Genomic DNA, 16,825 nt, shown 5'->3' with positions numbered 1-16,825 from the left:
ATTCTTAGCTCTCATCTGCCAAGAATTACCAAGAAATATTAAGAACACCGTTGGCCATGAAGAACAACTAAAGAAAAGCTTTGATTATTTTTTGTTGCCAATGTTACGTTCTACTCTTTTTCACATTCCATTCCTTTTTGCACTCCCGAATCTCAGGAACATTTACACAAGTCTAAATTTGCGCCTAAACCTGTGGTTTGGAGTGATTATATTTATATCTATACATTGAATATCTAAGCACAGCAGATAAAACCAGCTGACGTATTTAAATAAGAATTTTGCATACATTTAATATCGCAAACCTGAACCTTTGGACTTATTTGGAAATATTATCATTCACACTGCCTCACTTTTACACACCTTGAACAAATTGTATAGTCAAATTCTTTATCTTATCTTATTCATTTATTTTTCTAATCATTATAGTTTTTTATATTTTTATAGGACCAGCAAACAAACATGACAATTTCCTTGTACCCATCGTACTTGGCTATGAAGATGCTTTTGATTCTGATAACTAAATTATATGCATGGAAATACAAATCTAGTTGTGGAAACAATAAATGTAAATTTTTCTGCCAATGTTTGTTCCACTTTGTTTGATTCTGGTTGCTTATTTGTAATTTACAAAAAATAAAACTGGAATTAAAATACATTTAGGAATCCATAGGAAGCGATAGGTTAGTGGTTAAGCCACACCAAGCTGCCTCTCCTGGGCCCCCAGAGCAAGGCCCTTAGCCAAATGCCTTAAATCAAAATCTCAACCATAGAATAAGAGCAAAAAAGAACTCTGTTCCATATTTTTTTTTCACATTACTAGAAGCTAGCATGGAGGGAGACTGGCTAAAGATGGGCTAAATGCTAATTTAACCGTTCTGAAAAAGATTTTTTAGATTTCAAAACACTGTTTTTTTTCCATAATAATTTCTTATAAATTATTTTAATGCACCACATTTCATATTCAGCTTCAAGCACCAAAATAATAAAGACAAACCATGTTCACACTCGTACATTTCATACACATTCTAATCCCTGCATTGGTTGTCAAATTTGTCCAATGCAGCCAACTAATAGACTAAACATCTTTGAGCTCCATGAATGTTTTCCTTCTGCACTTCAGTCTTTTCGAAAGTTGGTTGGTAGCTGAAAGAACTATCATGGGAATAGAAATGAATGCATCCTCTTTATCAAAAGAATAAAATGTGAATTTGGTGTTGTTAGGGTTTTTACAACTCATTATTATTATTATTATTATTATTATTATTATTATTAGTGTATAGATATATCTTGTATGATTAGAGTAAAAGTATAGATACTTTACTGCAAAAAAGTCACCAATTCCAATATGACTTTAAGTATCTGACTTGAACAGTACTTGAGTATTTGACTCATATTGAACAGAGGCTCAATTTTCATTATCAATGAAAATGTAGTGGATTAAAAAGTACATCTATTAATATGATATTCATTAAGACTAAAAACCTCTCTCTCTCTTTCTCTCTCTCTCTCTCTCTCTCTCTCTCTCTCTCTCTCTCTCTCTCTCTCTGTCTATTTCCCTGGGGAAAAAGGGCCACGCATTATTAGCGCTTACTAGTAAAGGGCCATTAACTCTTCAGGTAAAACCAGCAGTGACAGAGGAGACGTTTAAAGGAGGAGGGAATTTAAACTAACACTTATCTAATTAACAAAATAGCACACACAGCAGCGTTATTCAGCTGATTAGCCACCAAAACACAAACACACACACACACACACACACACACACACACACACACACACACACACACACATACACAAAAACATCTCCCACACAGGAGTGTGATATTGCAAACCTACTATAACATCAAAGGAAGAAATAATAGTCATTTAGAAATCTTTGGAATTACATTAGTCATAAGAAAGTCAGTCAGATTAATGATTCAAATCTACGAACGATATTTAATTACCCATAAATTCCACAAAGCTCAAATTTCATGCTGCATAACTACCAGATTTCAACATACCGTATATACATTACCCTTTATAAAGGCTTCTTAAGGGAATTCTTGTCCTCAATGTCTTGTGTAATAGTTCTGGTTGTAATCACAGCTTCATTTTAATTGGATTATACATGGTTTCCATAGCAACAACTTATTCCTGGGGACTTGCATGACAGACGCTCCATATGATCTTTTCATTATAGCATTAAAAATATACACAACCTACTATTCTATACCCATAATAGTGTTTTCTGGGAGACGTTCATTTAACGTTTAAGGATGTTTATTGAACAGTTATGAAGGAGTCTCTAGTGTCAGGGCTGCTCTAACAGTCAGGACGTTTTCCGCCACGAGCAAGTCTTCAGTCTTGAGCCTTTAGGATTTATTTGTATATATTTTTGTATTGAAAGAAAAAGAATAGTCGTAGCAGATAAACCTTTAAAATGAATGATTTTAGTAATAAATAAATACATTCTACTTGTGCACAAATCACTGTGGTCTTACTGCAATAAGATGTTCTATTATAGGAATGTAATTTGCTCCAATTCAGGCAATGCCACACCTCTCCGTTGTGGATTATTGTCCTATAAGAGAACGCCTGCTATGTTTTTTGTTTTTTTTACTTAATACATACACAGTAAGGCAAAGCGAAACAATTTGCATCCCTTGAGAGCATCTCAAACGGTGTATATTTGACAACAGATGAATCGGAGCCTGAATAAGCACAAGATACACAAAAATAGCTCCTTGTAGTGTTCCAGGCCTAACAAAAGCCTCACAGTATACACGTCATTGTGAAGGATAAAAGGCCCATTTTCCCAAGTGATAATTACCCGAGGGCAATTTAGGGATATCGAGAAGGATTACTCCTCTCCACCCACTAATACACCCACTAATACACAGCTATAAACACTGAGTTTCTGCCCCAAAACACACTGTGTGTGTGTGTGTGTGTGTGTGTGTGTGTGTGTGTGTGTGTGTGTGTGTGTGTGTGTGTGTGTGTGTGTGCTCCTAGAGCTTTGACTGGTTTTGTTAGCCCATTGGCTAATGGAGGAAAGTTAATTGTGTTCGCTTGTAGGGCCACCTGTCACACCAGCTTCATTTCCATAGTAATAGGAGGAGGGTGGCATGGACACCATGCATCAGCCATGATTACGAATCATTTAGGACGGTTTAACAGACAACCCCAAATACGGCCACAAACTTACTTTGGAGCCATGACACAAAACTATCTTTAAAAAAAAAATCGATATTTAGATTATAGGAAGTCTCGGATGGACATTTGAGTGGCTGTATAAAAACCAGAACCAGATTTATACACTTTTTCAAGAAAATATATTGAATATTTATGTGCTCTCTATATATTTATATATATAACATGCCTACAGCTACACAAATATTAGCAAAAAACCCCAAACATTTCTTGTTTACTTTAAATGATGACTAAGAAAAGTTATTTTAAGTAACCTAGGAAATGAGGGAAAAGTTTTCGGACATCTGCTGGGCAATGTGGAGGAGCAGCTCAATACATTTACATTTGCGGCATTTGGCAGACGCCCTTATCCAGAGCGACTTACAGGGCAGGGGAGGGTTTTAGGGCTTTGCTCAAGGGCCCAGCAGTGGCAGCTTGGTGGTGGTGGGATTTAAAACTGTGATCTTCTGATCCAAAGCCCAATGCCTTAACCACTGAGCTACCACCTCCCTGGTACCACCTCAATAAATACCCAGTTAAAAATACATGCAGACCAGTGGTAACCTGTTTCCTTGCAAAAAGTGAGAAAAACCTTCCATTGTCTGATGATTCAAAATTTTTGGGCTAGTTTTGAGACTTTGAGAAGTTCTAAAAGACCAATATGTTTTTCTTCTCTTGTTTAATCGTTGGCATGACTTAATTTCCCCGTGATCTTTACATACACGTTGCTTTCTCGTGATTAGTACTTCATTTTTCTGCATAAGAGCATGTTCTAGAGACAGCATTATGGATAATAACCATAACCATTTGTGGCAGCGGCGCATCCACGTGCCGCCCCGGCGCGGGTCCAGGTATTAGCCGTGATTCTGCATCTAGAACATTCCTTATAATCAATAATTAGTTTTTCTGTGTATTTGAAATAAAAGCATGTTCCAGAGGCATCATGGATAATAACTATAAGCATTTGTGGCATCTGGCGGGCTTTCTCGTGATAATGAGAAAACAAGAAAGAAAAATTAAATATTATAATCCATGGTTTCTTAGGACTTTCATAACATGGCAAGCATTTATTGAAAAAAAAATGTCTGTACCTGTTTAAAACACATTATCTATTAAATCCATTAAATGTAGTTACACTCAGTTACATCGCGAGTACAAACCCAATCCATTAACGGCGTTTTTGGCGCGTTAGGACAACTGGAGGATTAGAGTGGCGGTTTAACAAAGCCATCTGTACCACATCTTGTCCATTCTCTCCACTGTTCCTGCTGCTTTACATCTCTCACTCTGTTGATCAGTACTCTTCTCTTGAACAAGCCCAATTAACAGATGCAGCCTATCTCTATAGTTATCATGTAGACCAGGTTGCCTGGCTAACTGCTAACTGCTAACTGCTAACAGCTGATGATTAAACTATAAAGAAATGATCACAGATAAATATTGCTGTTGCAGTGCAGCCTAAACCTCGGCCTGTTCCAGCTCCTTTTCTGACTTCGTAGGTTGTTGAAAGTTTGAACCACATAAAGTGTAAGACTTTGGGTGGCGTTAAAGTTCGTCAGCTGTTTAGTGTCACTGAGTGCTTTTGAATTATGGCCACGGTGGACAGGATTATGATGTGTGGCAACGCATTTACCACAGCGATAACGCACATCGCCTTTTTTTTTTCCCTCCCATCTTTTCTTATGATGCATTTAAAATGCTAATAGCTGGTTTATTATGGGCTCTGTCAAACGCAAATGTTTTCTTTTTTTTTTTTTTTTTACTGTTAGAGAGTTGAGGCCAGCAGAGACATTAGCATATCTTATGCCTTTCTCCCTCCTTAGCATGTGGTGCTGTAGCTAGCACCGTGGAACCGCATAATAAATTAAATTAACAGGCGCATTAGATAAACAAGCCAAAAGGGTGGCGCGTTTAAGACGTACGGGCGAGGTCGCTCTGAGAAATGAAGGTGTCTGGCTCTGCTAGCATATGGCGCACCTATTCCATCACACACATACGCCGGCTCAACATTAGCTGGAAGCAGCAGGCAAAGCAGGACGAGTCCAACAATCATCTCGACGGTAACTTGTGTTACGACACCGAGCCACAATTTCCTGCAAACGGAAAGTTCGAAATGCTTTAACGTCAGAAGGAGGAGAAATTTTTACTTTTGTTTATTGCTCGTTATGTATCTAAAGGTTGACTGCGATAATTCATCACTTCTTTAATGGATGAAGGCGTATATCATTTTAATAGCTCATCTAAAAAGTTACACGATACTCGCACTGCTCCCGTTTGTATACTCAGAGCTGCAGTTTTGAGGTTCTAAAGTGAAACTTGCAGGTCAGTAGGATTAAAATAATTAAATACGTTCGTAAATTTAGCAAACCAGTTAAAACTGTGAGCAGAATTATTGACTATATATCAAAATGAATGGGAGGATATTGAATATTAGGGCAAAAAAATTATATATATTTATAAAAATAAACCGAGGACAATGATAGCTTTATTTCTCACACAGCTAATAAAAAAATAAAAATAAATAATAATAATAATAAAAAAATTTACTCAGCATTGAGGCATGAGACACAAATAGACTGAAATGGTCAGTGGGAAATATTATAAAATAATGTTTTGCCTCATCATTGCCTCGTTCTCTAGAGGACCTGAATCTTTGGGTGAAAACAAGCAGGTTTTGGGCTCAAATGTCCTGGTATTTAGCAGAATTCATAATTCTGTCAATATTCCATCATCCATATCCGAGACTCTACTGGTGATTTTCTTTATATGCAGCCCCTATTTTATCATACCAAACATCTTAATACACTTTTAAAAAAAAGGTTTTAAATGGCTCTTTGTCAAGGTATAGGGTTTTGTGCATTGTGATGCACTGCACACAATATAAAGCGGTTCTTTAAAGCTATAAAAGGTTTATGTTTCACTCACTGAGCTCAGTATATAATCTCATATAGCAGTTGAATCTCCCATTTAATGCTAAATAATCTCATATAGGACTCAATGCAATGGAATAAAACTGATGTATAACAGTTTAATCAACACGTGAGTCGATTTTAATAATTAACATTTTAAGCTCAAAATTAACTTTATGGAGAAAACTTTAATCAGTATGTGCTTTTTCAACATTTTACTCCACATTTACGCCCCATTTGCTCTTTAACCTCCACTCTTCTGGGTAGATGTTTCATTAGATTTTGAAAGGTGCTTGTGGAGATTCATTCAGCCACAAGGGTGTTAGTAAAGTCAGGTAGTGATGAAGGTGAGAAGGTGAGGACCGATGGAAAGCAGATCTTCATGGAGCTGGCTTTGTGCACAGGGGCATTGTCATGCTGGAACTGATTTGGGTCTCCAAGCTCAAGTGAAGGGAAAATTTCATGCTACAAAAATGTCTGATACAAATGTGTGCTTTCAACTTTGCTGGTAACAGTTGGAAAGAACCACATATGGGGGGAAAAGTCAGGTATCAGCCAATAATTTTGCCAATACAGAGTATTTTCTTTGCAAAACTTCTTCATTTATTACAAATGTATTTTTGTTTATATTTTAAATTCTAACCTAATATATCTTGTGTATGATCTTTACAGGGGCTGTTGTTTATTATTCACATTATAAATGTGTTATAAATGCGTTGTTGCTATTATTATTATTATTATTATTATTATTATTATTATTATTATTATTATTATTATATTATAAATGCAATCAAAATAGTGTAATGTTATAATGATATATATACATTATTTTTCCTCGCAAACTTTTAGGACAAACTTTTTAAGACTTACTTTTTTTGTTGCTTTTGTCTTTTTTTTTTATAAATCATACAGTATGCAGCTTTCGATGCAAACCCTAATCGCCTTGTGATTTTTACTCCTCGGAGGTGCTGTTTTGCGTATCTTCTTTGAAGCCTTGATGCATAATACGCAATTAGAGCTGTAATCCTCACCATTAGCGTGAGCAACAATACTTGTGAATCCACTGTAATCTTCACAGCACAGCCTGCTCTGGAAGAGGAAGAAAAGCTCACCCTTAAACAGATGGCCTGAAGTCTAGGCGGACAGGAGGCCTGCACACCGACGAGGCAATGCTGAGGCATATGGCCACAGCCCTGTCCCCTGCCGACTGATACATTCTGGTTTCTGGACACACATTCGTACACACATTCGAGATCTCGTTCTCTTTTACAAAGGCTTCGATTCCTGGTTCACTGAGTAGACCTACTGCTATTCCGGCTAAATCAAATAAATCTAAATCTTTTTCCTATAACTGTCTCTGATACACAGACGGATTTTCAACTCCTAAATAAGCTTGTTAATTAGCTGAGACCGGTGTGTTGGGAGCAGAAATAATAAAAAAGAAAAACACTTCAGGATGAGGATTGGGAATAACTACTGTGCCAGATACTTGCACGCACTTTTTGCTGGACATGAGCTCGGGTTGAGGCGTTTTGTCGCAGAAACGTCTAGCAGATTGAGGCGAAGGACCCCCCAGTGCCCTTTCCATCTGTACTTAAAGACCCACATGCCCTGACAATGAGGTGACCATGTCCCTGCCTGCACACAAACAGAGGGGTCAGCATTGGTGTGTGTGCGTGTGTGTGTGTGTGTGTGTGTGTGTGTGTGTGTGTGTGTGTGTGTGTGTGTGTGTGTGTGTGTGTGTGTGTGTGTGCATGAGGTGGTAGGGGGGTATGCACGAGGCGAACCACATTAATACGCTATAATATCAATCTCGAATGCTTTATCCATAATTTATTCCCTTTGCCAATTTATATGGTGTGGAAGCCTAATGAGGGGGAAAAAAAAAAAAAAAAACTCATACATCATGTTAGTTTATTAGCTTTCCACCCTCCTCTCTCACTCTAGCTGGCCTTTCACTCCTCTTCTCTTTTTTTTTGTTGGCCCCTGTTTTGTCATGGTTGTTGTTCTGTTCAGCACAACTGGCCCCATAAAAAACTCCAAACAGCTTAATTGCTGGGTTGTAAAAGATTTGCATGTTCTGGTTGGGGGCGGGTGGTGCCAGAGCGGGAGTTGGGGATCGAGTGCCGAGGGAAGGACCGGGATAATAGGAAAGATGGGGATGAGATCGAGAGACTGCATGTTTGGGGGGGAGGCCGAGAAAGAAACATCATCGTCCTCATCAAGTGCATCACTGCCCCGCACAAATACCCCACTGAATTCCCTTCTGAATTGCCACCAATTACGGGGTTTGAGATCTGGTGAGGTCAGCGGCAGGGCTGTTACCGTGAACCCAGGCACGCATGCTCCGAATACTAACCAGCCCCGTTTGCAGCCTGCGATGAGAACGAGCGTGTCGGGAACGAGCGAGCTCTTAATTACCTCCAGGGCTGGATTTCCATTGTCATAGTGCAAGAAGTGAAGAAACACAAACCATGATTTGGATCTTGACCACAATATTGTTTTAATGTGTTAATGTTAATAAATCAGTAATAATCCTTTGTTAAATAATATCAATTAATATAAAGATTAATATTATATATTAAAATGTAATAAATGAACTAGAATTAAGCGGATAAAGTATGTTCTGAAGTAAATATTTTTTGCACTTTATTAGACATTTTTGTGTGTTTATGATTATAAAAATGAAATGTTCAAACTGGATATAAAGTTTTAAAATAAGAAATAAAATAGTATTAAAAACAGTATTCAAAATATTTTAAATTATACTATAAAAAAAGAAATTTAACAAGTCTAAAAAATGTTTTGCTTGTATTATGCACTTATTGCATATTTATAGTCGTTAAATATTATTCAGGAATTGTTTTTGCTTTTTTAAATTATAGCTGAATGTTAGTGGGGACTGTAATTATTTTAATTAGCACATTTTGCCTGTTTTATTGAGGATGGTGCATTTTTTTCAATGTCACTTTAAATTTTTTTATCTTAGTGATTGCATCATTAATAAATGAAATACTGAAGTAATTAAGTATTAATTTTGGTTAATTATTTACCCAAATTGATATTCTTTTGTTGGCAAACATAAAAAGATTTAGGTACGACAAGGATAAAATTTGCTTTGTATTTGCATCAAATTCACTAATTAATTAACTACTTATTATTTGAGCAATTATGCACAAATTTCCTGCTGCCCAGAAGCAGCATTGATGATGTCGGAGTTTCAGTATTAGTTTGCTTTTCCTTAAGAATTATTATATTGTTGTGTTCACAATTACAAATCGTGATCCCATCCAACAAATCACTCATTTTGGTCCGAATAATGCAAAACAGCAGTGTTCCAACAGCAGTGTTCTGCAAGGCGTATATATATATATATTACAACTGTCATATGCGGCAATATGATCGCAGTGTACAATTCTGTCCAGTGGTATTACAGAGTATTATATTAGCATATATTTACATAAAACATGTCACTATTAAAAAAAAAAAGAAAAGATCCTCAGCTTATCTTCAGAGCTTTAGAGAAACTTGATGTCAGGAGCAGGCTGGCATGAGAGAGATGGATGTCGCCGATCTGCTGTGTGTGATGGTGATAGTTGGGGTGGGATGCGGAACTAAGCCGCTGCTCTAAACCCATCAAACTGCCAGTGTGTTTAATTGTTGGCTCATCAACAGAGCGGCGTGTCCTCGCTAACGCTCACTCATTACCGCCGCTCCGCCTTTACCCACAATCCATCACGCGCGTACAAGTCTCCACGCGCCGAGCAGTCTGAGAGAAAAGGCCCTCGTTATCGCAATCATATATGTGGGGCTTTAGCATGCGCCATACTGTACCATTAGTTTCACAAATAAGTAATAATTTGCTAATGACAACATTATGTTGAGTCAGTTTAGGGGCAATTAAAGTGAGTGATATTTACATATGCCTAATGAATCATGGTGCCGTGGCAGCTTGAGCGAGCCTCATGAATATTCATCCACGCATTCACGGCAGCCTGCCCGCAGTTTATTTACTGAATTATGGTTGATTTGCCCTTTTAAAAAATGAACACGGGCACATCTCCCTCAAGGAGCGAATGAACAATAAAGGCTGATTATAAAAATGCTTTTGGTGGTAAACCGCCGGTGAGGAAATCAAAGGCTGATTTTTTTATAGACTTCCACAGCTTTACGGCAAAACCCACAGTGTAAGGTATTAAAGAGCCCACCCTTTCCCTGTCCATGCCTTTCAATCCGTACTGTTGGCTGGCACATATTACAGAGGTCAACTGTGTCACCCAGCAATCAGTGCCTAATAGCTAAAGGAACGGCTTTTTAAGAAAGTACCAGCTGCATGTTGTACAAGATGTAAATGGGGTGTAATGTGTACGAGATCCGTATTTGTTTCGGTGAGCATTTCTTTAATCACGGCTGATTTCTAATTCAGTTTTGGTTCCTGAACAATATGAACCCGTTTTCTTTTATAACTGCCTTTTTTGATTCTCTAAATAATTTAGCTGCTTCCCAAAACGTAAACAAACTAGCAGCTTAATTTAAACCGATTGATCCGAAACCCTGACCAGGCAATTACTAAGGATGAATGTACGAATGCAGAAAATTGAACAGAGGCACAACAGAAGCATCTCATCTGAATTCACCTTGAAAGCAAAATCCTTTCACTTATATAACTTTTTTGTTGTCCATATGACCACATTTCTTGTTCCAAGCAGAGCGCGAAGATATGGAGACAAGAGAGACGGAGAGAAAATAGGGGGTTTCTTATTCATATCTCGATCTGATTTTCATCGTGTTTAAACGTCCGTCCTGGTCTTCCCAGTTCCTAGTAGTTCCCTTTCTAATTTTATTGTACGTGGGTCACTTTAAGACTTCTCAAGAGCACTTTAAATAAATAAATGAATAAATGAATAAATAAATAAATAAATAAATAAATAAATAAATAAATAAATAAATAAATAAATAAATAAATAAATAAATAAATAAATAAATAAAGGAAACAAAACCTAAGTTTAGAGTTGCTAATTGGGCTTGGTTAATTGCAATATGTGTGTTTTGAACTGGTTCCATCCAATTCCCAGAGTAGATTATTAATTGTAAATGCCAACATCTGCCTTGCTGAAAGTCATTTGATCGGATGCACTGACACTGTGACCCCCCCATTCAGGGTTCACTGAGAACCAGCCTGTGAGCATGATAGTGAATCTGTACACCTGCTTTAAACAGAGTGTTCCTCTATTTTAATCTTCAATGGGTGAACTACGGATCACACTTATGCTATATACTACATACACACTGATCATGTATAACATTATGACATTATGAGCAGTGAAATGAAGAACACTGATGATCTCTTTATCATGGCACCTGTTAGTGGGTGGATTTATTTATTAGGCAGCAAGTGAACATTTTGTCCTCAAATATGATGTGGTAAAAGCAGGGAAAATGGGCGTAAGGATTTGAGCGAGTTAGACAAATTGTGACGTCTAGACGTCTGGGTCAGAGCGTCTCCAAAACTGCAGCTCTTGTGAGATGTTCCTGGTCTGCAGTGGTCAGAATCCATCAAAAGTGCTCCAAGGAAGGAACAGTGGTGAACTGGCAACAGGGTCGTGGGCGGCCGAGGCTCATTGATGCACGTGAGGAGCGAAGGCTGGTCCGTGTGGTTCCGATCCAACAGACGAGCTCCTGTAGCTTAAACTGCTGGAGAACCTCATGCTGTTGATGATCGATGAGTCACGAATGCTTTAGCAGCAAACGGGGACCAACACAATATCAGGCACGTGGTCATAATGTTATGCCGGATGGGTGTATATATTTACTGATCATTCAGGCTTGAAATCGTAGTTCAATATAAACCTTTTTAATTTCCAGTAAAACCTTACAAGCTTTTAGGTAAAGGCGTAAAGAGAGATTTTTACTTGTCACTTGAAAACTACAGTACAGTGATAATTCTTTCTTCACATGAAGAAAAAAAAAGCACTTGGATGGAATTTATAATTTAACTGGAATCCACTAATTAAGCTAAATAGAACGGGGTAAAAGTCTAAAACCAATGATTGTGCGTATAAATAATAAATAATATCAGATTATTCTACTTTTGTACATCATCCTACTGTTTTTATAAAGATTATGATCATGCGATAAAAAAGTCTTTAGTGTGTGAGACAATGCTGCCCTCTTGTGGACTGATCCAGTAATACAGCTGGGCAGTGTTTAATTCAGGCTGAACTATTCATCAGATTCATCAGATCAAGCAAAAAAGTCTTTATTCATATTAGTATTTAGTGTATAAATTCGACAGGTCGGTGCCAATTACAGCCTCAAATTCCAGTTCTTGGATCACAGCAATGAAAACAGATGTAGTGATCTGCTTTTGTAGTCCATGACGTTTCCACGTGCATTCTGTGATGCTTTTTCAACTCAGCGAGTTTATAAAGAGTGTTTATTTATTTATTTACCTTTGACTTTCCTTCAGATCGAACCCCTTTCTTTTTAACAAGCCCTTTTCTGATAACTTCTCCTCCTCACATGTTTTTTTTTTTTCTTTTACTTTTGCTCACTATCCTGTGTAATCTCTGGAGACTGGCATGCAAGAAAACCCCAGGAGACTAGAGGTTTCTGCAATACTTGGACCAACACATCTGGTACTAACAACCATGCCAGATTTTGATGTTTGATGTGAACATAAACTGAAGCCACTGACCTGTATTTGATCCCCTGTAAAGGCCCCTTTCTAGTTATATTTAGATTATTTCCCAATAAATTAACAACGAGCAAAAATAAATGAATGATTGACAAATATTTAGGTTTGCGTAGACATGTTTCTTACTTGTTTTATACCATAAGAACCCTTGCTGTCTAACAACAAACGGTAATGCCTACAAAGGGATAAAACAGAGCAAAGAATTCCTACAAATGATCAAATGTACTCATTTTTCTATAGTAAAAAATTTAAAATACATAAATAAAAGTCTAATCAGGCGGGAAAGAGACTTGTAAGAAATTCTGCAGTCAATTAGTACAAGAAAGAAACGAATATGTTGGACATATCTGGAAGATCATCCACAGACACGTCCACCATTTCAGGGAATGGAACCATGCCGTTGCTGTCCACCATGGTTTTCACTGTGTATGCTTTCAACTCAACCTTCCCCACCAACACATCCGTGTGAATAAGCGCTATCCTCGGTTCCTCGTGATAAAGCATGCCTACATCTCGACCCAGCACAACGTCATGGTTCTGCCCGGGCATCCAGAACGGATAAGATACGTACAGCCTCTCCAGCCTCCTCACTGTGAAGTATTCGACAGATAATGAAGTGCCTCTCGCTGAGCTGCACTTGGCCAGTGCGAGGTGACGGATCTCCGAGTTGTTGAGCAGACGTGCGACGTTGAGTGGCGAGGTGTACCACACCGTCAGACGCTTGTACGTCACTGCGCTGTGGCTACCGTCACGCTCCAGCATGGACAACGGGTGGTTGTGGCAAACACACTCACTGGAGTTGATCATGCTGCAGGCTACCAGGTCCTGCATACATGTGCATATGATGATGTGGTGCTCACTCACGCTGGCCAGGGTGAACTCCGCACTCAGGATTGCTGGCATGACCAGACACAGGACACAGTACAGGGCAACACAGCCCACATGACCCAAAAGATACATCTCGGACATTGCGGCAAAGCTTGTGGTGTCACCGACGTTCCATTAAACACCTTTCCAAATGTGATGTCTGAATGAAAATGACAAAAAAAACTGCCGTAGTGATGTTGACGCTGATGCCATGGACGGCTGGCATGGCCCGAGACAAGCAACAGAGCGGGAGGGGGGGGGGGGGGTGGCTTCTGCGAAGGATATAAAAAAAAAAAAACAGATATTACAAAAAGTACAGCTTCAAGAAATCTGATTACAAGGAAGAAGAACGAAAGAAGAAGAAGAAGAACAAAAATGAAGAAGAAGAAAAAGAAGAAGAAGGGTGCTTTATGCTTTACAGCACAGTGAAATATTTTCTTCCCATGCCCCAGCGATGTTAGAAAGCCATGCATCAACCATGATACAGCGCACACCCCTGGAGCAATGAGGGTTTAGGGCCTTGCTCAGGGGCCCCAAGAGTGGCAGCTTGAACCTTGATCCTCTAATCAATAACCCAGAGCACAGGGGCATCGTCATGCTGGAACAGGTTTGGGTCTCGTAGTTCAGGCTAAGAGAAAATGTCATGATACTGCATCCGAAGACGTCCTGTACATTTGTGCGTCTTCAGCTTTGTGGTAACAGTTTGAGGAAGAACCACAGGCTGGAAAAGTCTTGTACACTTATACTGAACCAAAACAATTTTAGGCAGGTGGTCATAATGTTAGGTCTGATCGATGTATATCCAGATTGTGTCCTGCTACCTGCTTTTTAATCAGCCTTTCCTGAAAACAGGACTGATGTGCTGTACTATAACAGGCATGTTTTGCATGGTTGCATGCAGGTTTTTAAACAAAATTCTCTTCACCCCGAACACTTCCGCTTGGGTATTTATTTTTACACAGAAAACCTTTGCTGTTATGGGAAATGGTCCAGTTGTGAGAAGTGGAATTTCACTTGGTCTGGCTCGCTCTCTATCGAGGCTGCGCACTGCAAAGGCTTCGCAAATTACTGTTTATTCAGTTCCAGGTCCAGTGAATAAAACACACACTGCTGCCCTCATTTTCTCCCTTGACTCATGCTGGGACCACATGTGCAAGGACGGCCTGGAGATTTGTTTCCTCTCATAAAAACACATCCAACACACACACACACACACACACACACACACACACACACACACACACAGCGTCATTTTTTTCAAGTCTTACTCAGATATAAATATATACATACATAAATACCAACACTAAGACAACACTAACAGACTAAATCTCCTTGTAAATTCATGCTGTCTGACTCACACATTGAATTTCCATCTGACTCACGTTGTTTCATTCCTTTTAATTCCAGTCCAATCCTCCAAACTAACAATACAACTTTGGGTGAATTTCCTAACTTAAAAAGACTTTACAGAATCCTGATACATGAAAGCCTGTTCTGACTGCTGCCAAAACAATCATTAGAATACCGCAAGCTGAGGAGAGCCTTTATCTTTCAATAACGCAGACATCATACACTCATCCGGGACCATGTAGATTTGTTTAAGAAGTATCCAGCTGGGGTTACGTTCTGTTTTCTTTAAAACAAACAGCTTGACATGAAGGAAAAGCTATAGTTAAGAGTTAGTTGTGCAGAAACAAACAAAAAAGAAAGAAAGAAAGAAAGAAAGAAAGAAAGAAAGAAAGAAAGAAAGAAAGAAAGAAAGAAAGAAAGAAAGAAAGAAAGAAAGAAAGAAAGAAAGAAAGAAAGAAAGAAAGAAAGAAAGAAAGAAAGAAAAGATACCTGCTATGCTTTATCAATGCAGAAATGTCCAGCACAAGTCCTTCTCCCACTCCGAGGATCTAAGAACTGACCAGGAATGTGGGAAGTTTCGAAGTTTTGCACTGGACTCTGAATCTGAAGCGCTTGCCAAAGCCACAGTGTCCTCAGCATCTTGCTATGCATGACCAGTCAAGTCAAGCAGGAAAACCTACACTACTGATGATACAACACGAGCGAGGCAGTGGCCCCCCGCCCCCTAGCCCCCCCAAAAAATTACGTCAATGCATAGAATCTAAAACAACTCCAGACCCTCAGAGCAGCATTTGCCCCTCGGATTACACACAAAGCAAAAGACACACTATCATGAGCTCAAACAGTGGTTTTGTTTTTGGCTCAGGAAGTGATCATTGTGACGATCACTACATTCAAAAAGCTGGGATTCGGCCAGAACACGGGATGATTTTGGACGTGGTGAAATCTGACCAACATTGAACTTCTTGTTTTGACAGCACTGGACTCCCAGAGCTATGAGATCAGACCACATTGTGAAAACAGCACGCACAAGAAACATCAATCCTGAAAATTTGTATACTTCTTATGCAATTGTATTATAAATGCAATGTGTGGAGTGAGATTTACTGGTTTCTGGGAAACTCCCTCACACCCACACACACACACACACACACACACACACACACACACACACACACCCTTTGTCACTAATACATCTTGAAGGTGTTGGAGAAATTCCGAAGAAGGCTGAATTGTTAGCGCCAACTCCTTAAAGTTTCTTTATTAGTCACAAACCCTATTTTTCTGATGCTGTGAGAAGCCATCTGTGAAGAATAACCATAAAGAGAAACAGTGAAAATGCTGAATTATCTGTTTAAATAAACTTAAAATAAAATAAACAAAAGTTTTCTAGAGAAATCCAGAGTAAGAGGAGTACCGAATGACCAAACACACATAATATAAACTGCCACTGTTTACACATGTACATTACATATGTATATATTATTAAACATACCATGTCATGTTACATGACTCTTACATGTGTTTATTTTATGCACCACTGGTATATTTTTTGACAGTTGGAGAAAACCAGAGAACCCAGAGGAAACCTGGAACATATAAAACCAAACCATACAGTTCATTTCATTTAATTTAACTCAGTGACCAGGTCACAAAACATCACTATGCCTGATACCGCTAAATAAAAGTGCCACAAAAGGCTGTTATAAAGTCTACAGCATGTTTTATGCCATACACAAATTTACACAATCACCCAATAAATGTCAGGAGTTCCTTTATTGTTACCAGTTTTAATCTTCATTTTGGAGCTGATAAAAAGAGTGCAAGTGTG

General features: G+C 38.5%; 1 protein-coding gene across 1 annotated transcript; it reads right to left on the bottom strand.

The window, feature by feature from the left end:
- Positions 1-12,250: 12,250 nt before the first annotated feature.
- LOC310724841 (uncharacterized protein) lies at positions 12,251-13,893 on the bottom strand. Its single transcript, XM_083539212.1, has one exon. It carries the CDS (start codon positions 13,744-13,746, stop codon positions 13,090-13,092), a length of 657 nt encoding a protein of 218 aa, XP_083395338.1. The 5' UTR covers positions 13,747-13,893; the 3' UTR covers positions 12,251-13,089.
- Positions 13,894-16,825: the final 2,932 nt, after the last annotated feature.

Source organism: Silurus aristotelis, assembly GCF_946808225.1.
Source record: "Silurus aristotelis genome assembly, chromosome: 4".
In the NCBI taxonomy this organism is placed as follows: domain Eukaryota; kingdom Metazoa; phylum Chordata; class Actinopteri; order Siluriformes; family Siluridae; genus Silurus; species Silurus aristotelis.
Note: the sequence above shows the minus strand (reverse complement) of the source record. Positions and strands in the feature narration are given on the sequence as shown.

What these genes read in the sequence shown, in the direction of transcription:
- LOC310724841 (XM_083539212.1), bottom strand. Translation starts at nt 13,746, where the DNA reads ATGTCCGAGATGTATCTTTTGGGTCATGTGGGCTGTGTTGCCCTGTAC.